The 26,075-nt window shown below is 40.3% G+C and overlaps 1 protein-coding gene across 3 annotated transcripts in view; it reads right to left on the bottom strand.

Moving 5' to 3' along the window:
- The window catches only part of cd2ap (CD2-associated protein), a 42,159-nt gene that overhangs the window by 6,374 nt on the left and 9,710 nt on the right, over window positions 1-26,075 (bottom strand). For 2 of the 3 annotated variants that reach the window (XM_030771465.1, XM_030771466.1), the window contains exons 3-14: window positions 22,498-22,687; window positions 20,992-21,092; window positions 20,372-20,492; window positions 19,958-20,121; window positions 18,612-18,699; window positions 18,201-18,289; window positions 17,206-17,310; window positions 17,017-17,070; window positions 11,021-11,057; window positions 8,976-9,038; window positions 7,043-7,196; window positions 2,820-2,929 (exon numbers count right to left, since the gene is read on the bottom strand). In XM_030771465.1, coding sequence (XP_030627325.1) covers window positions 2,820-2,929; window positions 7,043-7,196; window positions 8,976-9,038; window positions 11,021-11,057; window positions 17,017-17,070; window positions 17,206-17,310; window positions 18,201-18,289; window positions 18,612-18,699; window positions 19,958-20,121; window positions 20,372-20,492; window positions 20,992-21,092; window positions 22,498-22,687 — 1,276 coding nt within the window. The remainder of the gene's footprint in view (window positions 1-2,819; window positions 2,930-7,042; window positions 7,197-8,975; window positions 9,039-11,020; window positions 11,058-17,016; window positions 17,071-17,205; window positions 17,311-18,200; window positions 18,290-18,611; window positions 18,700-19,957; window positions 20,122-20,371; window positions 20,493-20,991; window positions 21,093-22,497; window positions 22,688-26,075) is intronic. The other variant, XM_030771468.1, reaches the window with a different exon arrangement.

Here is a 26,075-nt window from a genome sequence, read left to right as displayed (position 1 = left end):
ACTGAACACTTCAAAACATTGACACTGACTGTTTGGGACCTGTGTGACTATACGTACTACAATACTAACAGTTACATTTATAGAACACTGCTGCACAGATGTCTACATTTCAACTGCAACTTATATATATATATATATATATATATACACACACACACACACACACACACAGCAAATATATACATTTTATACAGCAAATATATACATTTTATATTTAATTTATATACTTAGCATTTTAAATTAGTTTAGTTTGAATTCTTTCCTATTTTTAACTGCTGTTTGTTATGTGTGACTGCACCGTCAGGATTGCTACTCAGTTTCGTTGTAATCTGTGCAATGACAATAAAGGAATCTATCTATTTGGAAGTGTTCATGTGATGGAAGGTAAACTGCAGCCATGTAGGTATGCACCTTCACCAGTGGTGTTCAGACATACTGTGGTGTTCAAACATTGCTCAGCTGGGCCTGCCAGGAAAACATTCTATCCAACATTTTCATTGCTACAACCAGCCTGTACCACTGACACCTGACAGGATGGGTAAGTGGATTCATGCCACCAATTACAAGTCCTGACTCTGTCATCAGCACAATGTAAGAGGAATCAGGCTTTGTCAAAGCACCTCACAGATGTCCAAAGTTGGCAATCACCTGTTCACTGGAGCCACTTCTTCTCTGTAAGATAAAGGCACTGGAAAGTCCATGAGGGCAGCTGTTTCAATTCCTGCAACCCTGTTACAAACGATCGCACCACGCTCAAACTCAATGAGGTCACTCACTTTGCCCATACAGACGTTCAGCTGAACTGTGACTGGATCCCTTCATGCTTGTATGCATGCTTTACTTGGTAACCCGCAGCCATGGGACCAACTGTCTGTAGGAGCCATCCATGTTCATGGTGGTACACGTAATAAACTGATCACTTAACATACTCCACTTGTAGATGAAAAGAGGACACCAGAGACAGTGGCGACACTTTCTGTCACAAAATCACAACAACTCAAACTGGCAGAGCTCCATGGAGTCCTCCTCAGTTCCTTAATATGCTCCTCCCACTGTATGCCGTCCCATAACATACAATCAATAATGAACTGACAGATGTGGGAGCTTCACACAAAAGGACGGCATACCATCAAGCCCTATTCAAAATAAAGAAATCTTAGCTAATTCTAATTTTAACTGAACGTTCAGATCACACTCATGTTTAGGTTGGTCAGACAAATTTCGCTGAGAATACACATTACGTATTCAAAGAAAGACTATTACAAACATTTCTGCGGAGTTGATTGTGTGCTGCCACAGAGACCTTGACTAATACAATTATCTTTCACAGGATACAGAACAAGGAGAAGCCCAATGATCACCATACAAAACACAGCACAGAACATGCTTGCCTTTCTTCAAAGACCTTTCACTTTTCGTAGCTTTGCTTTTAGTCTCCAAACACAGTGAGAAATGTTAGTCATACGGTCAGGGGCCCAGACAGGATTTCAGATTTGAAAATTAACAACACATAAGGAAATCAACACAGCACTTTGTGCTCTACAGAAGCAGGCATGCACACTCCAGGAATGGAGTGGAATGATTTTGTGTGTGTGTGTGTGTGTGTGTGTGTGTGTGTGTGTGACCTTTTCAGATGACTTGGCTTTAAAAGCTCTTTTGTCGCTTTTATCAGACTCTGTGGATCTTTGCTCCCTGGTGAAGTACAGCCTCTTAGCCTCCTTTGCTCTCCTAGCCCTGGTCCACTCAGTACAAATCAGTTCTCTCTCCACAAGAGTCTTATTAGCTTTCCCTCTAAACCAGGCCTATTCAGTTACTACAAATTCAAATGTGCCAGGTTTCAAAATCAGGCCTTGTACGTGGGCCAGAAGTTTTTGACTGCCTATTTACATATCGACTTTCTGTGGCTAGCAAAATATTTACTGTGCTGTAAAGTGGAATCATATATATGATAAAGCCGCGCAATACTAAACCAGCAAAGCTGTCCATGTGCTACAAAGGACTGCGGTCTCAATTGTTTTCAGCACTGCTTCATTAAAAATGCATCAACCACTTGTATTACCATTTAAGCCCAGGAAAACCTCTTAGTTATGCGGACAATGCTTTTGTCAGGGGGGAAGCCATGGAGTAACCTCCTATTGACCTAAACTGATTGGTTTGTGAATGCCTCTCTGGAAGAAAAGCAAGAACTCTTTGGTGGTTTGCTGTATTTTCTATATCAGGCTGTGTAAACCTGGCTTTGTTTCAAACACTGTAAATCCATGACTGCTATTCTATAATGGGCACAGATGGGTGAGAGTGAGCTCAGAATGCATTTGGAGGGGTGTGTGTGAGTGTGGGGGGATCCACCGAGACTGCAGTAGGTTTTCTGCTGTCTAAACTCAGCATCAAACCTCAACACACATCCCCCCATCCTTTCCAAAGCACCATCTTGAGAGGCGCGTTTGCTTACGTCGGCTACATAAAAGCTGTGAAAAGCCAAGCTGTTAAATGAAGGAGGCGACGGAAAGGTCAACTAGATACAAAACATTGACCGTGTGAAGCAGCACAGTGCTTTCTCCATCCTGTAAGGCATTGACTTGTTTGGCTTCGCTAAGGTGTTTATGCCCAAACCAGCCGGTTGTGTTATTCTGTGCCACCAAACTCCAGGAGCATATGTGACTTGAAGGATGCTGTAAGCTTCATTTGGGCCTAAATGAGTTCAGCATCTTGACAAAAGCAGACATTTAAACACTGAACATGTGTAACTCTGTTGTCTGAGAGAATTAAAGCAATGAAAGGACACAAACAAAGATGGTGTGGTTCTAACTCAAGATACTCACCAACATCTGAGCTCTTCTCTCCCAATTCACCAGGTAACGTTTTTGGTTTGCTGGTTAATGTTGGCTCAAATTCTGACTTGGGTCGAGTGGGTGGCACTTCGCCATTGTGCCTGTAAAGAGGAAATTTTTAGGAGTGAGGGGCTGGATTACTTTTATGACTATGCAAACTTAGCTGTGTTTGTATAAATGCTGAACAATCTATACAATAGTTTTAGCAACAGTCAGGACTTCTCAAGGTGTCTGTTTTACAAAACATATCAGTTCCATAAATTTGTTGAGGAGTGTCAATCTTCCCAGCCTTTTAGGTTACTACTAGAGCCTGACCAATAAATCGGCATCCCGATATTATCGGCCGATAAGAGCTAATGGCCGATAAATAACAATTAAAAAAGAAACGGAGAGTTGGAAGATGGTGTCTTGTATCATACAACATGTACCTAGATTAATTCCAGACAATGACTTGCTACAACTCAAAGTATTCATTTAGTGTTCAGGAGGCAAACATGACTGTCTTGCAGGAAGGCGTACTTCACACGGCCTGAGACTGCACTAACAAACTCTGTCTGCGCATGCTATGGATCAGTAACAATCAAGTATACTTCGGCATCTAATAGGGATATTTGTTACCATCTCATATTTATAATATTGCCGTTAAACAAGTCTTACCAATACATTTCATGTGAATATTACAGATGGATCCTCCAACCATGTTATGACACTCATGTCAGCCGCGCCTGGTTTTGCTGCAGTAACATGAAAGCCGGTACCATAACATTATAGTAGTTGAGTGGTGTAGGCGCTGCTGACAAACTTGACTGTAGATTTATTTATGAAACAGTGTGGCAGTTCTAACGAGTAAACGAACAACTGTCCTATCATTTCTCCCTCGTCACTTATAAAAATTCTCTAGAAGCATCGCTTACAGCAGCTTATAACGCTGTCCATTGCTAAATTAGGTTACAAACAAAGCTAGCTAATGCCATGTTTATCAGTGGAAGACCACTAACATTAATGAGCATTTAACTTATTCTGACAAAATGAAGCAATGTTAAATATATCTGCGACTCGCATGTCTGTAGTTACAGTCGGTGCATGGGAAATTATTAAACCAGAGGAGACATCTCAACATGGCTTGATGGTAGCCAAACAAAGTTATCTAGCTTCTCTTTCAACAGGTAGTGTGAAATCCCAAAGTCGCAAGTCCTAGTTGCAGACAGTCATGCAGTATAAGAGGCATTCGACAGCAGCATGTACTCTAGGTCATAGTATCAGTTTACTGTATTATTTATCAAAACTTTCATATATTTTGTTGTGCTTTTGTTCAAAGTACCATTTTTGACAACAAAAAAAGTTTATTTTTAAACTGCATTATGTCATGTCATCTCGGTGAGGACTCTTAAAATAACCAAGAATGAGAAATGTTAGGGGAAATCTTTGTTTATGTTATGTGTTTCGGAAAAAAAAAGAACATCGGCCAATATATCATTAATATCACTACTGGGTTTTTAAAATCCTCAAATATCCAAATCGGTATCGGTCTTTAAAATCCTGTGTCAGTCGGGCTCTAGTTACTACTAGTATTAAATAAATGAAGTGAACATGGCAAGCCACAAATGCTCCATCACACCCCTCTTTCATTTCAGCAACAGTTAGTCCAGGTCTCTTTTTTTATAAGAGTTCAAGGCACTGTCTTCTATTAATCAAAAGGTTGCATTTCTTGATTTGTGAAGACACAGGTGCTTTCTTACAACACATTTGGGACAATGCAAAAATGAGCGGCTCTATGTGGGGGAAAAAAATCTCTGGTGCCCCATCTGGTGGCAAGTCATTTTTTTTTCATATCTTTGTATTCATTTTTATAGGTGAAAGTCAGATGTAAATAAGTTCAGAAAAAATGAAAGAAAAATCATATAAAATACCACGCAAATTTCTGCATGTGAATCTATGTCTGGTGCTCATCATTTGCAGAGGAGATGGTCTCATCCTGTTTTTTCTTGAGCCTCACACTCAATTTCCTAAGAAGCACCTTCCACTAGTTCAAAGGGAAATACCACCAAAGGTGAGCTTCTATTTTACTCACGTCATTGTATGTCAAAACCTTTACTGGGTTTTTAGAACTGCTTCATCTGAGTTTCAGCTGCAGCCGAACGATATTAACCTCTAAAAAGTGACTGGAAGTGACAAGGGACCACAAACAGAAGGCTCCAAAAGGTTAACAGAAATCAATGAAATGTTCACCAAATATCATTGAATGTGGGATGCAGCACAAACCAAGTCCGACCAAAGGAGGTTAATGTGGAGTTATTTACAACAGGCTGAAAAACCAGCCAATGAATGACGTAGGGCTGAACGATTAATCAATTTCAAATCGAAATCGCAATTTGAAACAATGCAATTAGCAAATTGCAAAGGCTGCAATTTAGGATATATACGTTATGAAGCGCGTCTGACTTAAGGTTCCTCAGAATGCTGCAGAAAGTTCCATTGAACTGAATGGGCCATCCCAACGTTTGGAGGTCTGATATTTCTTGATAATGACAGCTGAAAAAAATTCATGACCGCTGCCATTGGCCACGGGTTTTGTGCTTCTGATTCACATCTTTATATCATTCCGCAAGTAGTCCGTTCACTTATTGTAATGGAAATAAACAGCCTATCTGCAACAAGTTGACGAGTCTGCAGGTAGCTATGTTGCTATGCTACACTTGCAACTTAAAAGTTCTGTTTGCTAGAAGGACTATTTTTCTCAGCGGAAGCCATGAAAAGGCAATAAAATAATTAAAATGAAACATTGTGTGTAGATTCTTTTATCATTTTGGCAAGTAACCGTATAATAAGCAGAGTCCTGTTCGTCCTGTCGGGATTTATTTTTTGATAATGACCGGCAGACTACTCATTATCCCTTACATGTTCGATTGTTCTATGTTCTATGCCAATTAAAAAATGCAATAAACACATGTTGGAAGCAATTCCATATCTTTAAGTAATAATCTTTGCATTAGAATATAGAACAGTTAATATTTTGATGGTATCTCATGTGGTAATGCTCCATCACATGTTTTAAATCTATTGCACAGTGAATATTGAACTGAAGCTTCAAATTGAAATCGCAGTATCTGTCGCAAAAATCACAATTAGATATTCCCCAAATCGTTCAGCCCTAGAGTTGTGTGTGACATATTATTTAAGCCTCTAAAACTTCCAGAAGTACCAGAGGATGCAGGTGAAAATGGACCATTTCTGAGGTCCCTGGGCTCTTGAATGGTTAAATATGGCTTTAACTGCTTTCCTTACAGACAACATGGACGTTAAACAACAACAAAAAAAGCAAAAAAAGGAAAGGAAATAATGTAATCAGATTTTTGAGTGGGGAAAAAAAACCTAATTAATGAAACTCATTTTGGGTGGAGCAATGCTCCCACAGACGTTACATCCTGCATCACAAATTTGATGAGAAGAACACAAGAATCTAATGAATTAAGCAACGATCTTGCAAAACTGACAGTTTTTTAATGCTTAAATAATGCAAAAGTCAGGGAAAATCACCCTCTTTAAAAAAAGAATCGGCATTCTTCTTTTTTTTGTTTGTTTTTGTTAGGGGAAACCTATCAAAACATAGAAACGTCCATTTAAGTTAAGTTTCAGTTAGTGTATGTCTGTAATGGACGTGGTCTTTCCCCTAACCACCTGTGCCAAAGCACACTCCTTTACAACTCCTGACAGAAATGCATCAGCAGCAACAATAAGCCCATGAAAGTGCAACAGGAGTTTTAAATATGCATACTTTCACTAAATGAAGTAAGACATTTCCTCAAATAAACGAAAAAGAGCACACAGAGAAACCCAGAGACAAAAACAGTTTGTGTGTGTTTGTTAAGCTGCTAGCCTGCATTACAAGGGCTTCGTGACATTAAGCTAGTTTAACTGAGCAGCTAAATCAGATATTAAGAATGTATATGCCTGAGGTTTTTGAAAACTAGCTAGAAAACCCAGGCGAGGTCCAAAGGTTGACTGGCTGTGGTTCACAGACAAACAATGTGATGCTGTTTATTGGTATGTATGTAAAAGTTTTTTTTCAACTGGCCCTATGAATAATATAACTTTCAAATGGTCCTGACCCTAGACAGGAATAATGCAATAAGGAGCAAACAACAAACAAGCAAGCAAACAAACAAACAAACCACAACAAAACAAAACAAACCAAAAAAAAAACCACCACTTACTTGGTGCTCAGAGATGGAGTGAGAGGTTTGTCAGGGCGTTTGGGGAGAACTGATCCTGGACGCGGGAGCCCTTTCCCGGGAAGGGGAATTGGTTTTTTGGGAGGGACAACTGGAGCAGGCTTGGAGGTTTTGTGTTCTGGCAATGGTTTGTCAACTGTAGAAGAGAAAGAGGAGGGCTGGCGTCAGCTTTGTTACAGACCAAAATGAGACACACGGTGAAAGAACAATCTAGAACACGCTACCCTTGATGAGAGCTCGACTAAATTAGAGTGGCATGTTAAGGCCTTTTTTTTTTTAAAGAAATGATCAGACATTTGATCCTGAAAAACAGAGTTAGCACCTTACAGCCTTACAAAGATGAGGCATATCATGGTTACTCAAATCTGTAAAAAGGGTCACATCAGCAAAGTGAAGGCAGCTCAGCAATGAATTGCAAAATACATGCACGCACAGACATGCACACACATGCACACACACCCGCACACACTTTAAAGTAGGTCAGGAAAGACACAAGATGATTCCAACAGATAGACCTGAGATGCTTTACCGTAAAGAACTCTTCACCACAAAAACAATGACTGCTTCTGACCACCTAATCATTCAGCCTAACTGGGGTCTGCAATCTACTCCTCTCTTTATTCTTTAATGTCTGTTTTAACCAAAACACTCTGCTATCTACTCCTCTCTTTACTCTTCGGTGTCTGTTTTAACCAAAACACTCTGCTATCTATTCTTTTCTTTATTCTTCCATGTCTGTTTTAACCAAAACACTAAAACAATAGTGGGAAGACTGCCTTAGTCATAAATTGCCAAATAAATAAATAAATAAATAAATACAAAAAAATTAAAAAATAGAGGCTCTCAATGGGCTCTCAATCAGAGAGTGCTGTGTGAGATTGTATGGCATCTTCACAACCCACTCAATTCACAACATTTTGAAACTGCACTGCCTGAACAAGACATCTCAATTATTTATCAACAGTGTTTGAATAAAAACAAACTCTGACAGATGTCCAGGCTTGTGTAGCGGACATCTCTCAAACCCAGTGGTTTCATTGTGGACAGAGTGCTGCTGACAGTCTTAATTTGAAGCCTCAGTCTGTTCATAAGCTGACTGTGGAGTGGTGTCGCTGCTCTCTGAGATTTGATTGTACTTAATTGCGCTCAGGCAATTGAAAAGCAGTGTAAATGGGTAAAATCATAATCACTCCAACAATGTGTTTTTTATGAGGTCGACGAGAACATGCTGCCAGACACGTGAAAGAGTGAGGGAGTGAGTGCTGGTGCAGGCCGTAGGACAGCATGGCAGAATCACGCAGGAGACCAAAAAAGTCAACATGACATGAACACGCCTAAAGGAGAGCACCTCCGTTCAGCCAGATCCACAGACTTATGTTTTGTTGCAATATTGTTAAAACTACGTCGGGATGCATGCAGTGAAACCCATATTAATTTGTCACCAGTGTGTGCCTGATGCCAACATGTCACACAGTCATGTAGCTTATATTTCTGGAACTAAAGAGGAATGAGAAGCTGAGTGTGTGTCCAGGGATTTAGAGCAATATTCTTTAAACAGAGGATCCAGTGTCTACTCAATGGCCTGCTGTGGACTTATTTGAAAATATCAACATATTTTTGTTCTACCTGTACTCCATCTAAACTTATCGATATGAAACACACAAATCAGTCAGTCAATGTGTTAAACAAGCAATAACTTTTTTTTGTGATAATAACACTTCTATTGACCCATGCAAAGCCAGGTGTCTGAGAGGTGATCACATGGCTTATTAACTCTTGACATGCACAAAGTGTGTGTGTGAGTGTGAATGTGTGTGTGTGTGTGTGTGTGTGTGTGTGCGCGTGTGTGTGTGTGCGACTACAGAATAGGACATCATCTTACCATTTCTTAAAGACTCAGGCAATCAATTCTTACCTTTGTCTTCTGGCTTGGACTGCGGTGGTTTCTTGTCAACGCTGGGTGGGTCCGGCTTTGGGGCTATAAATCGAAACATGGCTATGTTAATTATTATTGTCTGTCTGTGTCTGTGTCTTAGTGTTGCCCAGAACATGCAGCAAGTAACACAAAGCAACGCGCGAGGTTACAGTCAAAACAGATCAAAAGAGGTGCAAGCAATGACTAACAATGACTAACACTTCCTGTGTGGGCAAAAAAAAGAAAAGAAAAAAAAAACCCTAAATCCTTGCAACTATCTGCAAGTTCAAAGTGGAACAGGGGTGAGAGCACAGTGTCGCATTAGTTGTCTCCTCAAAAGCTCAGATGGAAATGAAACCACTGCACTGGCAGAAACAAAATAAGCATGTCTACATACTTGTTTGTGTATTTTTAAACAAGCATGCTTCTAAAACAACTCCATTGACTGAGACATCATATTAAAAATAAATAAATGAAGAAATATTTGGACTAACTCCATACAAATATATGCATGGAAATGAGAGATAAGCAGTTTAGAAGAAATACTGTGTGTACACTACCGATGATCAAATTTCAAATTGTAAGGACATCCTAGAAGCATGCTTGGACACATTAAACATGCACAGACATGCAGCAATCTGATTTTGCCACTTGTTTTCCATTTTCTGTGCTATATCGTGAAGGATACAGTGCTGAAAATGGAGAAATAGGGTTATACTTGGTTAATATAAATTCTGGGAAAGCTGACCCAGCAGTTTTCTGGGAGCAGATCTTGTAAATCTGGAAGAAGTTCCAGACAAACTTAAGTGTGAATAAAGCCATTGCTGGATGAGAGGAAGATGTTTTGACGACGTATTTGTTTTGTGACTTGCTTAGGGAAAGTTGAGAGATTCAAAACCGGCTAAGCAAAAGCTAGCGAACCAGCAATAATAGATCGACGCAGTACCATACGTAACAATATCAGTTTTCTACAAAACGTGTTGTAAATAAACACTGTCAGCAAACCGATACTCAACAGGATCCGTTCATCCACCGTCTTATTCAAAACAAAACATCTTCTGCTGCTTATGTTTGATGTCTTATCCTGCCTTTCTAGCATTTTCATGCCATGTGCAAACGTGCTTGTCCCAGCAATGTTCCAGGAATGGAGTGCAAGTGTGAAAGGGGGCAACCATCAGCATTTCTAGAAAAGTTAGTTCTGGACTTTATGTCTGTAAGGGGTGAGAGAGAGAGAGAGAGAGAGAGAGAGAGAGAGTGAGAGAGAGAGTGAGAGAGAGAGAGAGAGAGAGAGAGAGCACGCGCACTGTGTGCCAGCTCTGGGTTTTTAAACACTCCTAAGCTACAAGACAAAAACCATGATGCACTGATAGCCATCTTGCTCTGTGAAAACTCGTGCTGCAAAAAACACTCACTCAAGTTAAAGAGAGTGGCAGTTTGTGAGAGTTGCGAAAGAATACGCTCAGTGATCTTTCAACTGGTGAAATCTCGCCAAGGCATCTGCTTCTGGCCACACACACACACACACACAACAACACACTGTGCTTTAATTAAATCACGCACCAATTCAGGGGCAACCCACCCCACTTCTACTCCCAGCACACCCCATGGTGTTTCTCAGAAAACTGCTCCAGGTGAGAGCGGCCCAATCGATTCATCCAATCGTGTGAGAGCCCGACCCATGGCATGTGTCCTTCAAACTCCTCGCTGCACGTTACTTTCCAGCTCAGCTGGCCTGTCAATCAAATCTGCTGGAAACCTTCAGACCCTGATCATTTGCACACAGCATCCTCTCCACTTATCGACAGTTGAGCATCCAATTAAGTGTTTTGCGCTAAACATCTAAGTTTCCACAAAGTGAAGAGCAATCACTCTGTGCGGAGAATTAACGAAAGGCTTACCAACCAGAAAACGTTTCAGCTTAAATCAATGGGTCATATGGTTTATCTGAGAAACCAGTTGTGTGGATTTAAATGAGAAAAGTAAAAATGCCAGACAAGCATCATCAGTACATGTACAGAGTTTAATGATACAAAGATCTCTCTTACCTATTGACTTGGAAGGTGGAGGTGGCTTTCTCGGCTTCTGTAGAGAAAGTAGAAGTACGTCATGAACAGAAATATGTATTTCATCAGTCACTATGACTAAACACAGCTCACTGTTTTAATTATTGACATCTCTCACATGGTGAACGTATTTCCGAATATGATTAATTCATACTGATTTGTCATGAAAATATAGGGCCCAGCTGTTTATTTTTCCAGATTGCAAAATCATTTTAAAAGAGTTTTCTCACAAAACAATTAACGCAACAATAACCATAACGACAAGCGACGATTACCAAGGCCGCACTGTAATTGTTGATTAGGTCAGCTGAATGAACAGTAAAAAAAACAGCTGAATGAACAGTAAAAATAGTTTTCCATCGCTATCAAGCCCATCCATAGAAGATGAAAGGTGTGAAGTCTGAAACTCAACAGACACCTTATAGCGCCACCTAGCGTCCCACAATGGCTAAATTTGGCATCAGATACATAACAACGGATATTTCATGTTCAAAACAGATATGTGTACAAGGTTTTATAAGCCTGTGCCTACAATTCAATATAAAAGCACTCAACACTATTTTAGGATTTATTGATTTGACACCAGGCATTCTTTAAAGCGTACTTTGGGGAAGATCAGGTACACTGCTTTGCGCTCATTAGCATAGGTTGTTTTGCCACAACAAAAAAAAGGTTTTTCCAAAAATAAATAAATAAATAAAGTTGAAAATATCACACTCATAATTGGAGTAGGAGTGATGGACTCATCTGCCATCAATGCATTTGGTGAAAAACAGAGGAAACATAGCCCATGAGTGACAGTCAAAATGTTAAGGTCTGTTTTATAGCTCTGCAGTCAGGCTGTGTGGGATTACAGGGGTAGTTTAGAGAGGGAGAAGAGGCATAAGGCCACACCTGACATGCTACACAGCTGAAAAACTAAAGAACACTAATGAACAAGAACCAGACAAAAAAACTGGATTCTCTGATGCCCTAATTAAGAATCATATCAAACAAAACAAAGAGAGCATTGTCTAAAGAAATGCAAGACTTCACCCATCAATAACACTAAAGATGTGCTTTGAGTCACTTAAAGATTTATCAACAATGTCCAGGTCCCTGCTTGAATCCAGGCTTTAATGGATCTATTAGTTTGGCCCCGTGGTTTTCAAAAGGTCAAACCGTTCTCTCTGCAGGGGAAATCTTCTTTGCTTTAAGAGGTCTTCATTCCAAGGTTCACCAACCTTAAATGGAATGGAGGTAACATCAATAGATGTGGGCTTAGCGGCTCGTTATGCCGCAAAATCACTGTCACCTGGCACCAATTTCTATTGTTCGTGTTGAAAATGTAGGCATTGTACGGTATAGCTGTGTGGATGTGTAAATGAAGCACAATCAGAAGGTGCTGCTCTGCATCTATCCTTGTCTCAGAATACAAATGACAGGAGGGGGTGAGAGCTGACAATCTCTCATTCGAAGCAGCAACAGAAAACACCTCTGTCTCTTAGGAACTGTTCATCATGACAATGAGAGGATATATAATAACAACGACCAGCGTTAAGAGTCTAAGCACTGACAGAGGATCAAGCACAGGGTTAGTCTGAACTGCACCACAACTGTTACTACATGTTAACCTATATGTTTATAAGTATACATATACACATGTTACAGTATGTGTTTGTTTGTACATGTATGTGTATATGTATATGTACGTGAATGTGTGTGTGTGTGTATATATATGAGTGGGTCATTAGAGAAGTAAATGCTCGTTAAATCAATTGTTCCAAAACAATCTATTTAATTTATAGCCTAATAGACGGTGATCTGCCTCCTGAAACCAATTTAAAGCCCATGAATGTACAGACTGTTTCCTCACAGATTTTTCACACAGAAATAGTGGCTCGTGTTAAAAACCTACAAACAGCACCAGCAAACACGAGGATTAGAATTTCCTTGTTAAGTACTCCTAGACAACAGATGATCATGACACTGTGTCAGTTTGGCATGGATGGAGAGGGTTACCCAGGATGCACAGTAAATCTGGCCTTTCCTGTCAATAACTGTTCTGTGAGCAAACCAGTAAACAAGCACCAAAACATTTCTGTTTTGTGTTCAATCACTGACACATGTGCACATAGACAGGGTTTTCAGCTCTCTACATGCTCCAATGTACAGAATGCACATGACTACAGGAGACTTTGAGAATTAAACGCAATACAAATGGCCTATCAAATGGTCACATTGCATTTAAAACACCATGAGAGAAACATATTCACACTAAGTTTTACTGAGATTCTTGCATAAATAATTTTATGCAAGGAATCTGAGATAATTGTACTGTGTAAGGCATCTTTAGCTATCACAAAAGCCACAACAGGAAACAAAAAGAGAGATAATCGGAGCCTTGAACTGAAACAGAAAAAACAACAGACCACCGTTTGTAAGGGGCAGAGCTTCAGATTCGGAGAAAGTAGACCAACGCTGTAGAAATGATAGAACCCCTCTGTGGTTTCTTTTGCGCCCAATTTAAGAGTTATGCAAAGAAATAAAAGAAGACATGTCTGAAGGCAAACAAGATAATTTTCCCCATTTAACATCAAAGAACACTCTAGAATTGACAAGTCACACAGGTTAACATTCAATTATGCAAACAGAGATCAAAATGTCACACATACACAATGCTCTAACTTTCACATTAGAAACTCCAATGACATTGATGCCATCACTCTGAGCTGCATCTTCTCTGATGGGGGGTAAATAAAAATTGGTATGTCTGCAAAATGAGTGAATTTTTTTTTAAGAAAAGTAGCGTCAGGCATCAGGCTTTTGTTTCAAAAGTTAAAATAAATAAATAAATAAATCATTGCATCTCGACACATCTGTTTGGGAGGGACTTGCCACATCGCATATTCCAAGAACAACCGCGGGGCGTGATTTCCATGGTTTGTTTTGTTCAAAACACTCACTTCACAGGGAAAAGACACAGTAGCCATTTAGGGGATGGAGGATACATGAGACATCACTCTCCAAATGACACTGGACTGTTTGTCTCTCAGCTCTGGTCCAAGGGAGTTAAAAGACAGTAAACAGCAGTTCATGTCTTGTTCTGTCTATCCCACCTGCAAATGGTTTCCGTTAGATAACATTAAATCAATAAAACTGAAGACTAACCAAAAGTCTCCCGACCCTCTTTCCCTCCCAATTATCATTTCTCTCAATGGGCAATACTGGTTTTGACCAAAAATGTACTAATGTTATCAGCATAATGATGAAAATTTCTCTCCGTGTGACATATCTGTCTTGATTCGGTTAATCAAGAGTGTGACGTACAGAATCAAGGCCAATATACGCCAATCAGCTCAGCAGTAAAAACAGCCCCACGGTTCATGTGAGGATCTGGATTTTTTCTCACAGCTATTCACAAAGCCTTTCAAGCGTCAGAGATCTACTGAATCGTGCCATTTGCAAAATAGAAAATGAGAAGTTTTAATAAAATAAGAGCCATCGCAGGTCTTAAAGTATAGTATCAGGCACATCAAACCAAAGATTCACAGACACAAAGGAATTGTTAAAGATCATTGTGAAGAAGAATAGTTTGTGAAAAATCGTGTACCAAGAAGAATTTCTCATCATGACACGGATTCAACAGATTAAATTAAAAATAATGGATTAAATTAAAACGTCAGCAAACAAAAGTGATGCGATAGCCAAGAGAATGATTATGCATGTAATATCAGAATCAGGCAAGATTAAAAAATAGAGGGATCTTTTGTCGTATTGTAAGCGTGTCATTATATTTCAATGACAAACTAATAAATCCATTTAACATTGGATTAGTGCATGTTTGTCATCCCCAACAGGTCAGAAGCACGGCTGTAGAGCACCGTACCAAACACAGACCAATCTAAAATCCTAAAGCCCCTTATCTACAAGGGCAATGATGACATATCAATCAGTTAATTACTGCTAATTAGAACTTATTAGAAGTCATTAACTCACATCTGGCTAAGCAGTCATCTGTTCCTCCACACACTGATAAACTCTGATGTGGGTCTACAACTTTCGCCCTTACATAGGATATCATTACTCTGAAGGCAGCAGAGCCACTATCTGTATGCTTGTGTGCATGAGTGCATGGGCACATATACGGGACCACTGAGGGTTATTACACATGTACAAGCACAGGCACAGAATTCATCCTCCCCATGGCTCCCAGTCCACCACATTAGGGATAAGGCTTGGCAAAACGGAATCACGGCTCTCTTACATACAGTTTCTTTACCAAACCTTTGACAACATGTAATTCTATAGATAGTAATATAGTAATTCTATAGACTTTCGTTCACATTCAGTTAAGTACATTTTTAAATGGTATTTACAGGAGGAATTCTTTTGACTATCTTTTTCTTTTCTATTTTTTTTTTTTTTAAATAAAATCCTAGTGTTATTATGGGGTCAAAAGTAAAATTAAGTATGCAATATGTAGAATTTTAAATCAAGCACAAATGCAATGCATTCTCCTCCCATTTCCCAGATGGGTGTGCGGCAAATGAAATATGGTAACTGTTGCCTTAAATACAGTTAGTGAGGAGGTGCTGTCCCTCCACTGAATGAATGAATAGACTGGCAGCCCTGAGACAGACGTCTTGCCCCGTTCAGCCAACATCACGAGTTTATGCTCATCCTATTCCCTCTGTTTCAGCCTGGCCAGCACAAAGACAAACATTCAGAGACCCACATTCACGCTGCGAGCAAATCACCCACTGACCTCCAAGTCTCTCTCTCTCTGTGTGTGTGTATGTGTGAGAGAGAGCATGAGTGTGTGACAGAGAGAGAGAGAGAGAGAGAGAAAAAGAAGCATGTGGGGTCACTTAAGTTTTTCGCAAGAGAATGTCAATGTACAACCTCTACACCACACAAATAAATTGTCCATTCTTATAGATGTCCATGGCCACGGCTTAAACACAATGACATCTACAGATTGCACAGCAGTGTTTCACAGAGTTTGGCTTTGTGCGGTTAAAATGACTGACCAAATGTTAGGCTAACAAACAACAACTTCTAGGTCTTCTGTGATAACATTTTAAATACATGTCTTTTAAAAACAAATAGATGAAAGACCTCATCATAAAATCATGAATAAATAACAGCAAACAAATGCCATCTCCATGGCTACTATGGGAACTCTACAATCAAGTAACCTGGTATTAAGAGAGATGGTGAACAGAAGAGATGAATTGTCTAAAAGAAAAAAGCAAGAAGTGTAATGATTCACCAATCTCACGGTTCGTTACTCTCCACAGTTTTCCCGGTCAAAGATACGTTTTTTTTCTTCCCTCAGTACAACGAAGAACGAAAGAAGAAAAAAAAAATCTGTACAATCTGCAGTTTTGCTTTGATGGATTATCTTTCTGTCTTAGGGTGAATGTTATCCTCTGCATTCAATATCACAGATAGCTTTGATTGGCTTGGCTGAAAACTGATGAAAATGGTGCGTCTTAGCAATCTGGATTTTCTCTTAACTAGATCAGCTTTGCAGTGTCATTCCAACCACATCCTACTGGCCAAACAGCACCACATTCTGCATGCTTGTGTACAACACTATTATCAACAGCATTTGTATTCAACAGTTGGCTGTCTAAAATAAGACACATTTAACCGTGTCAGCTGAGAGCAATGCATTCATTTGCATTAAATGCATTCATTTCTACGCCTTTTATTCCTGAGGTGAAAGAAGAAAACATGCAGCCAGGTGTGTCCCCCTGAGAGCTGCACGCATAAATTTGATTCAACAGTAGACATCTTTACAAGTGCCAAATGCCCAACAACTTGATTGTTAAGTCGGTCAGCAAAGATTCCTACAGCCTGGACATTTGGGTCTCTTTTCCTCCTCCTCAATTCAGAAACAGATGTCTTTATAATACTGAGTGTACTAGAGTGTTACTTGTTACAGAAGAGATCTTTATGTAAGACACGAGATTAAGAGTTGAATCACATACCTCTTCTAGTTCAGGTTTGGGAGAGATTTTGACAGAACCTCTAGATGCTGGAATCTGCAAAAAGTCGCAACACACCTGTTTAGTCACTCACTCCGATTTCACAAATACAAGCATTGTAGACATGACATTTCAATAATTTAGCTGTGTCTATAACTGAAAACACCGCTCGATTCATTACTGTGGGCATACATCTTTCTCTTTCTCTGTGTCTGATATGGCCATCACAAAGTTGTCAGGGAAGACTCCCTCTCTGCCGTTGACTTCCCCTCTCCACCAGCCTGGCTCCCCTGTATCCTACAGGACAAACACAAGCCCAGTCAGAGTCAGCCACATCTAGACTTCATGATTAGCATCAATGAATCAATAGTTATCAATAAATTAATAACATATACATTATTCGGCCAAAGTTAACCATGTTTCTGCTCCTTCTTAACAACACCAGGGTCAATATGATGTAATGAAATAAAATAAATAAACAAATAGGTGCTTTCAATGCATAGGAGCTAATATCCCTCTACTGTAAAAACACCACTAGGTGGAGCAATTTTTCAATTCATTTTGAACTGAACAGCTGTGATCAGCTCATCTTGTGTACTCTTAATTGAAACATTGCCAATTAGCACAAAAGTGTGATCTTCAAATAAAATTCATAATAAAAAAAAATCAGGTAAGAATACTTATCTTTACACCTAATAGAAAAATAACTTTTTTCTGCATGTTAGAAAAACCACTGCTTTTTGACACAAAGTTATTAATGGTGCTGATTGCTGCTACCAGTCCAAAGTGGCTGTATACTTTCTGTCAGTGGCAACAGAGGATCAATATCATGAGTGTGTGTGTGACTGTGGGGGTGTATGTTGGCAGAATCATGGTGGAACAGGCTGTACTGAAGTATGTGGTGTGACATGTGGCCTTCTTCTCTAATCAGGTTACACCAATGGACAGCTCAGCAGGACACAAACACAGGCTTTTTATGGCTTTTTCCTGTTCTCACTCAGAAACACTCAAAATCCACAGTCTGACACCCTGATTGTGTCTGCTAATTTAGTCTGAACACGTCACACTACAAACATATATTTAATTTCATCCACATTCTCCACTCCCTCATTTGTTGTTTTTTTTTTTTCATAATGAAAGGGGGCTTGAATAAGTGACAAAAGAGAATTTTGTTTGAGCACACTAACCTTACTCAGTATATGAATGATGTCTCCTTCTTTCAGGTCCAGCTCGTCCTGATTTGTGGCCTCATACGGAAAGGCAACCTTGCAGTATTCTTTTAGAGAAAAATGGAGGGAAATTCATTAACTGCTTCACATGGCAAAAAAAAAAGAAAAAAAAAAAAACACACTTCATAATGACACTCATTCACTGAGCCAACGCTATGAGAACATTCTGTCCTAAATTATGTCTAATGCCATTATCTTGGAAGACGGTTACATTAGAGTGGTCACCTGACCTTAAAGCTTCATCAAACAATAAAATACAAGCTCTGAGCAAATAAGTTTACATTTACTATTTTCTTTGAGAAAGGACTATGTAAGATGTTAACAGTCAGACTGGGTACAAGTTGAGACATGTCCTTCAGTAAAACTCACCTTTTGTTTTGTTTTCACTCTCTACTTTAGCAGAGTCTGAGCTGGTCACATGACTGGGCTTTGCAGCCAATGGTAGAGATGGAATTGGCTAAAATGAAGCAAAACCACAGATGGATTTACTGCTATGGCAGCCACATACACATGCTGTTACACAAAGGAATGGCCAGACAGACAGGTTGGCCATGCCTGGATGGGAATGAACAGGGTGAACATTTTACACACAGCACTGGGACACGCGCGCACATGCGTGTGTGTGTGTGTGTGTGTGAGTGAGCTTGAGGGACAGGAGGGGGGTTAGGATAGGAGAGAAGGAGAGCAACAGGGAGGGAGAAAGATGGAGAGAGAAAGAGAGAATGGGGAAAATAAACTGCAAGAGACAGCTGTATCTCATTGAGATAGGCCAAAATATTGTCCAGGTCTTCCTCCTGACTGCTCAACACAGAGCGATGGTCTGAACTCTAGACTGTGACGCCAGTGAAAGACAGATAAACCTGACATGTTTGGTAGGATGAGATATGAAACAAGAGCCATGAAAGAGAAAGTGCCATGAGAGAGGAAGAAAAAAAAAGAGCAAGAGAGAGAGAGAGAGAGAGAGAGAGAGAGAGAGAGAAGGGATTTTTAGTTTTAAAAAAGAAACACATTATTGGTGAAACACGTCTAGTTGTCTGATAAGCTATTTGTCCTGTAATTACTACTGCAGTTTGCTCAAGCCTGAGCATCAGTTCATAACTCAGCCCTGATCCCATTTCCAAATATATTGGCAAGCAAAAAAAAAACAAGATGTGATGACATACTGCCCACATAACAAAGACAGCATGAGGAGTAGCCAGGGCCTTAGGTTTTAACTACAAACACAGATGTAGGTAACTGGCATAGTAACACAGTTGCAATACAAAGAGAAACAGGTCAAGCTAGAATGCTGGGAAGTCTCTACCCTAAACAACCATTTACAAAAGAGGAGAGACAAAACACACACACACACACACACACAGAATGAAGGGACATGTCATGTTTTCTTTCTCATCTCGGTCAGGGAAAACCCCACCTAAGCTTCCAGAAAAGCAGTTCTACATATTTAATTGTCATATGACGCTGAACTGCCTGCAGCCAGGCAGAATCACATTAAATAATGGGCAGATCTCTACACGCTCTGACGTCCAGTTCTCTAAAATAGAGTGTGCTATTAAACACTGAATACTCTTGTTAACATCTATGAACAGAGACAATAAAACAGGTTCACTTTTTAAGAAGCAGAGATTAATCCACATTAGTTTCAGTTTTAACAAATGACTCCCCACTTCGTGGCCATGCAGAGGACCTTGATTCTCTGTAATCAAACGACCTACTTTTTCTTTCTTCTCATCCGTTTCCGAAGGTAGACGAACTTTTAGCTTGACCGAGCCCTCTCTGAATATGTCACCAAAACCGACACCTTTGACCTTTTTGGGCTGAGCAATCACTCCGTTGCCATGGTGAGGAGAGGTCGGTCCAGTGGATTCATCTTTGCTCTCTGTGAACAGATAGATAAATGGATAGTTTACTAAAAACAAATGAAGTACGTTTAATTCACTTTAGGATTTAAAGGTCTACTAATTATTTTTTAGCACATTTTATGCACATAAACAAAAGTAGGTGCAATCACCTGTAATCTAACACACACACACACACACACACGCACACACACACACCTCCTTCCTCTGTATTCATGTAATGACATGTCCTTGTGAACAGCTTATCAGTGTGTGTAGGTACATGTTTACCGAACTCATCTGAACCTTCGTTTGTTTCTCCATCTTCACTTGGGTCCATCTCTTTGACAAAGTTGGAGGGAAACAGTCCAGACTTCCCATTCAAGAGCCCACTCCACCACCCTTCCTCCACCTACACACACACACACACACACACACACAGAGTTAACAAAACATGCTCTGCTGCTGCTTACGTGGACTGTACTGTAATCCACATCAGCACTGCTAGTCAAGGTCGACCAAAGTAAATAATGGGTGAAAAGAAAAGAGAGAGAGAGGGAAAAAAAAAACCCATGTGGGAGCCGTAAAAAGTTCAATCTCATTAGTGTTGGTTATGCAAGATGAAGCATAGGAGGAAAACCACTGTTCCACCAGAGAGTTTACAGAAAGATCAGTTTAAAGTTGTTCATTTCTGAATGGTTTGCCAACATAATGACACACTGGATAAACAGCTAAGAGCAATATGGTAAGTGAGTTTTCACACTAAGTGTTCTCAAGTCAACTGCTGCTAAAAAAGTCACATAGTTACTTATTAATGCAAAAGAAATGCATTCAGTCCACTGACCTGTATAGTGACAAGACTTTTTTTAAAATTCATTATTTTTATGGCAAAATAAAGTAGTACAGCTTACCTCTCCAGTTACTTCGATGATATCTCCAGTCTTCAGCTCTAGCTCATCCTCGTTCTGAGGCACATACTCAAACAAAGCCTTGCAGTGACGTTTTCTAGGCTCTGAAACAAAAGCAGCACTAGTTATACCAGTTACACCAGAACAAACAAGCACAGCCAATGGCCTTGAGAAAATTAGTACCAGAGGCTACCTGTAGAGGACGCCATGTGAAGGAAAATGACTGTGCAGGAAATGGATGACATTCTCTCTCACACACAGTCTCATATATATATATATATATATATATATATATATATATATATATATATATATATATATATATATATATATATATACATATATATATACATATACACACACACACACACACATACACACACACACACCACACCCATCAACAGTTTTGTCAAAGGACACATACTCCTTTTAAAGCAAGCACTTTACTTATTTTCCCTGTACTTAAGCAGCAAATTACCCATGAGTTTTTTCCAGGCACAATCCCTCCAACGGAAGAACTAAACACAGCACAAGGGATCGTTACCCGATACAAGTGAGAGAATTTTTAGATTTGTACTTCAGTTTACGGTGACAACAGCAAGCTTTTCTAAACCTGATCAGCTACATGCTCCAGCTACTGTGGCCAAGAACATAATTCCAGGATCGCAGTGCTAAACGCCCTGCCCCCCCCCCCCCCCCCCCAAAGCAATAATGATCTCAACAGTGTTTTTGTTTTTTTTTAAATACTCATGTATTATAGTTATGCATTTAGGGAGTTTGTGCCTTTAACGTAACGCTACAAAGTGTGAGCAGCTGCTACCATTTGTTCTTCTCAACATTCCTGATAAACTTGCTCCATTATCTTTCTAACCTTCAAGGATTAAACAGAAAATTAACAAGCTCATTTCACAATGCTGCTGTCCCTCAGGCAATGTGTGTGTGTGTGTGGGTGTGGGGAGAGAGAATGAGTGTGACAGAGAGAGAGAGAGAGAGAGAGAGAGAGAGAGAATGAGTGTGACAGAGAGAGAGAGAGAGAGAGAGTGTGACAGAGAGAGAGAGAGAGAGAGAGAGAGAGAGAGAGAATGAGTGTGACAGAGAGAGAGAGAGAGAGAGAGAGAGAGTGTGACAGAGACAGAGAGAGAGAGAGAGAGAGAGAGAGAGGGAGAGAGAGAGAGAGAGAGAATGAGTGTGACAGAGAGAGAGAGAGAGAGGGAGTGTGACAGAGAGAGAGAGAGAGAGAGAGAGAGAGAATGAGTGTGACAGAGACAGAGAGAGAGAGAGAGAGAGAGAGAGAGAGAGAATGAGTGTGACAGAGACAGAGAGAGAGAGGGAGAGAGAGAGAGAGAGAATGAGTGTGACAGAGAGAGAGAGAGAGAGAGGGAGAGAGGGAGAGAGAGAGAGAGAGAGAGAGAGAGGGAGAGAGAGAGAGAGAGAGAGAGAGAGAGAGAGAGAGAGTGTGTGACAGAGAGAGAGAGAGAGAGAGAGAGAGAGAGAGAGAGAGAGACTCACTCTTTGTGGAGCCACGTGGTTGGAAGTGAGGCTGCAGTCCCAGTCCTCCTGTTGGGATGCCATAAGTGCTGATCCTCTGAACCAGACTGGCCACATTCCCTGCTGACCTGCGGGTCACCTGGGTCTCCTCTTTCACCTCCTTCGCCTCTTTTGCTTCTTTCACATCCCCTTTGGACTCTCTCCTGACCTCCTAAACGAGCGAAGAGAAAGAAAGGACAAATGCACTCTCAACAATCTACAAAATGCAAAGCAAAAATAAAACAATACTCATATTTTTGACTACTCTCTTTTCCTCCATCGGGTAATCTTGACAGTGCATTTCCTTGATCTGTTAACTGATATCCTGTTTCACTGAAATACTTTCCTTCACCATCTCCTAATACAGTGGCCATGTGTTAATGCTTAAGAGCGGAGAAGGTTTTCTGGGTATCACTAACTGAGATACACAGTTATAATCCCATAACCAAGAGTATTATTAACATACCAATCAACATTCTGATCTTGGATTATCTTCGTCAGGATCAACACGCTGATCCGGATGTAAGTAAAACAGTGGGTTATGGGAGTACCATAATTTTGTGGGCACTCTGCTTCCTATTTCTCACCAAACTGATTATGGGCCCTGCACCTCAACACGTGGATGTGTGTGTGTGTTTCTCCCCCTCATATTTATCAATGAAACACAGCAGATATGAGATGATGACATTTAATTAAGCACCAACTCAGTTTCAATGTTCCCCTGACTGAAATATTAAGCAAAAAACTGATCAGAAACATTCCACCAACAGGGAAACACTCTCACAGTCTCATAGCAACCCGGTGCATACCCATACCTCTACCCCTAGAACACATACAACAAAACAGAAAAGTACAAAGCAAGAAATCAAGAGAGAGAAAGAGGTAACATCTATAACGCTGTAACTAGGCCTACATCTTGCAGAGCATTGTATGAAGATGACTCGTATTGCCTCTCATGTTGAGACAAGCCTGATCTTAGCTCTCCTCTTTCTAAAAACAGTTGGCAGATTTTTAGACGTGATCACAAATGACTTCATTAGTTCCACAGTTTAAACATGCACTGACATATCATACAAACTGTACATCTGTTCAGGACTACAAAACAAAGTTCCAAACACACACACACACACACACAGAGAGAGAGAGAGAGAGAGAGAGAGAGAGAGAGAGAGAGAGGGAGAGAGAGAAGAGGGAGAGAGAGAAGAAAGAGAGAGAGAAAATATTCGTTCTCTCCTGCTCTGACAGAGCCTGTCATCCGACATTTGGCTACTGAGCTCACATTCTGCACTTCAGTGGTTTGTGCTGTAGCTGTCACTGCACAACCTGTTTGATTAGACAACCGTGGTCTTTCACAGGTGACATTTTTAAATGGTGATCTCCGCTGTGGTGACAGTCTTGTTCCATAGTCACATTTCAGCAGAGAATTCAAACAATTTTGCCTGAAAGCAATCTAAATATCTCTATCCTTAACCAGTGCCACACGATGACAATGTGTTGTGAGAATATGTTGATTATTGCTTAATCAATAAAGTAAAAGGGATTTCTTTAGTTTTTTTCCCTTTGTATTCTCTTTTACGGAACTATTGCTGTCAGGGCACTGACCAGCTAACAGTGATGGAATCTCTCACACATGCTTCAAAAGTGAGTCACCTCTGTGAAAAAACCACAGAGACAGAACCTTGCATTCAGCTCCAGAACAGGTGAACTATCCCGAAGTAATCCCAAAGAAAAACCGCAGCGCTTTTTCAGTGCACACTTAACAGCTAAGCCCTGCCCTGTTCCTGTTGGACAACTCTAAAATTAGCCAGGAAAACTGTTACCAAGCTAATAGACACACAGCAAAGAGCGATTAATTTCCTCATGATATATCTGTTTTAAGGAGAGCAGGACTGCCAGCTGTAAAAAGAGTGACTGGGTTGTGGGAAGGCCTAGGAGGACTAGGTGGACTAGGTGAGGAACCTTTAGCTATTTGGGGAGAGCTGGAGAGAGGAATGTGGAGCTGCAGACTGGATTCTTGGCTTCCTGGTTCACATGCTGACGGTGCTTTTCTGTTGCCCGCACACTTCCTGCTTCAAAGACAGGATCAGCTGAGCTGTGCTCAGCTCAGGTAAATGATAAATCCAACTGAGTTTGTTTTCTCCACCCTGTCACACGGTTACCTTTACCGGGCCAGACAGAGCTATTTCGTTCTCTCTGGCATTTTCTGTTTGCTTCTCTCTCCCTTTCTCTCGTGACACTGTCCTCTGACACAAATAGCACCGTTTGAGAGCACAACAGGTTTTTTTTAGTTCTTATTTGTAAAGAGAAAATGTGAACTTACAATAATAAGAAACTGAAGAGTTTGACCACTGTGCATTGCGCTTTACAGCCCTGAATCTAGGCTTCACATAATGCCTTACAAATGAAACTTCATTACAATTCACCTTTCAAACTCATAAGACTTGTTTTTAAATGTTTTTAGACATTTAGGGTATTACACTGACACGGGGAAAAAGAAACAGCAAAATTCCCAGATGCTTTCCCCCCTCCTTCCTCGTTCCAACACTTTCTGGTATGCATGCAAAACACAGCTATCAAAATCAAGTGGCCACTTACTCAAAGGTGATAAACTGCACACAGCACAAAACCTCCAACACTCCGATCTCCTGGGACAGAAGCAACATCTACAACATTTAAACTTGAGCACTGCTGTCAAAACCTCAGGCATATCAGAGTTACGGCGATTCTCTTACCTCCTCACTATTCATGTCTCTCTGGGAGCACTCTCTCCCTGCCTTAGCCTAAATGCGACTGGGAAAAACGACAAGCCCATTGCTGGGAACAAAGTTCACTGTAGTCCTAAGGCAGTAAGGGATCTGTGATGAATACCCATCGACCAATGCGGAATCATCGTGTGGAAGAGAGCGATTACTGCAATGACCTGTCTGCCCTCACATTCTGTTGCCAGTATGAGTCTTCTCAACGTGATGAAACATGCATTTTTCAAAGTTTTTAGCCTTTAGAAGTCTCTCTTTATGTGAGGACAGCTGAAAAAAAACACCTTTTGTGCTTTCCCTGTCTCTCATGTTTTAATTTTGACTTAGCCACCCAAAGTGTGAAATCCTTAAGAAATAAAGGATTTGTGATCAAATGTTGCTCTGGTTTGGGCTCATTGTCCACAGAGCCAATTTGAGAAACTTGCTGACATCAAAGTCACACACTCAAATGTATCCATGGGAAATAATGCATATTTACAGTCGGAGAGTAAACCAATGGATGAATGATGGTCATATGATTTGAGCCCTGGTTTTATGTGTAACGGTTAATTAAAAAGCTGAGCTGCAATTATACTCCACACTGAACACGCACACACACACACACACACACATGCACACAGACACGTACATGCACACTCACACTCTAACCATCTCCTTACAAAAGGCTCTAACAGTCTAATGGTCATTACAGGTGCAGCACCTGTTCACTAAGTGCACTGCTGCAAGAGGAAAATACTCAATTCACCTGTCCATCAGCTGAATTAATCAGCTCATAAAAGACACTGTCAGCTTAGGTTTAAGTTA

This window comes from Chanos chanos, chromosome 4, assembly GCF_902362185.1.
Source record: "Chanos chanos chromosome 4, fChaCha1.1, whole genome shotgun sequence".
Classification (NCBI taxonomy): Eukaryota; Metazoa; Chordata; class Actinopteri; order Gonorynchiformes; family Chanidae; genus Chanos; species Chanos chanos.
The sequence above is the reverse complement of the archived record's forward strand: the minus strand, read 5'-3'. Positions and strand labels throughout refer to the sequence as shown.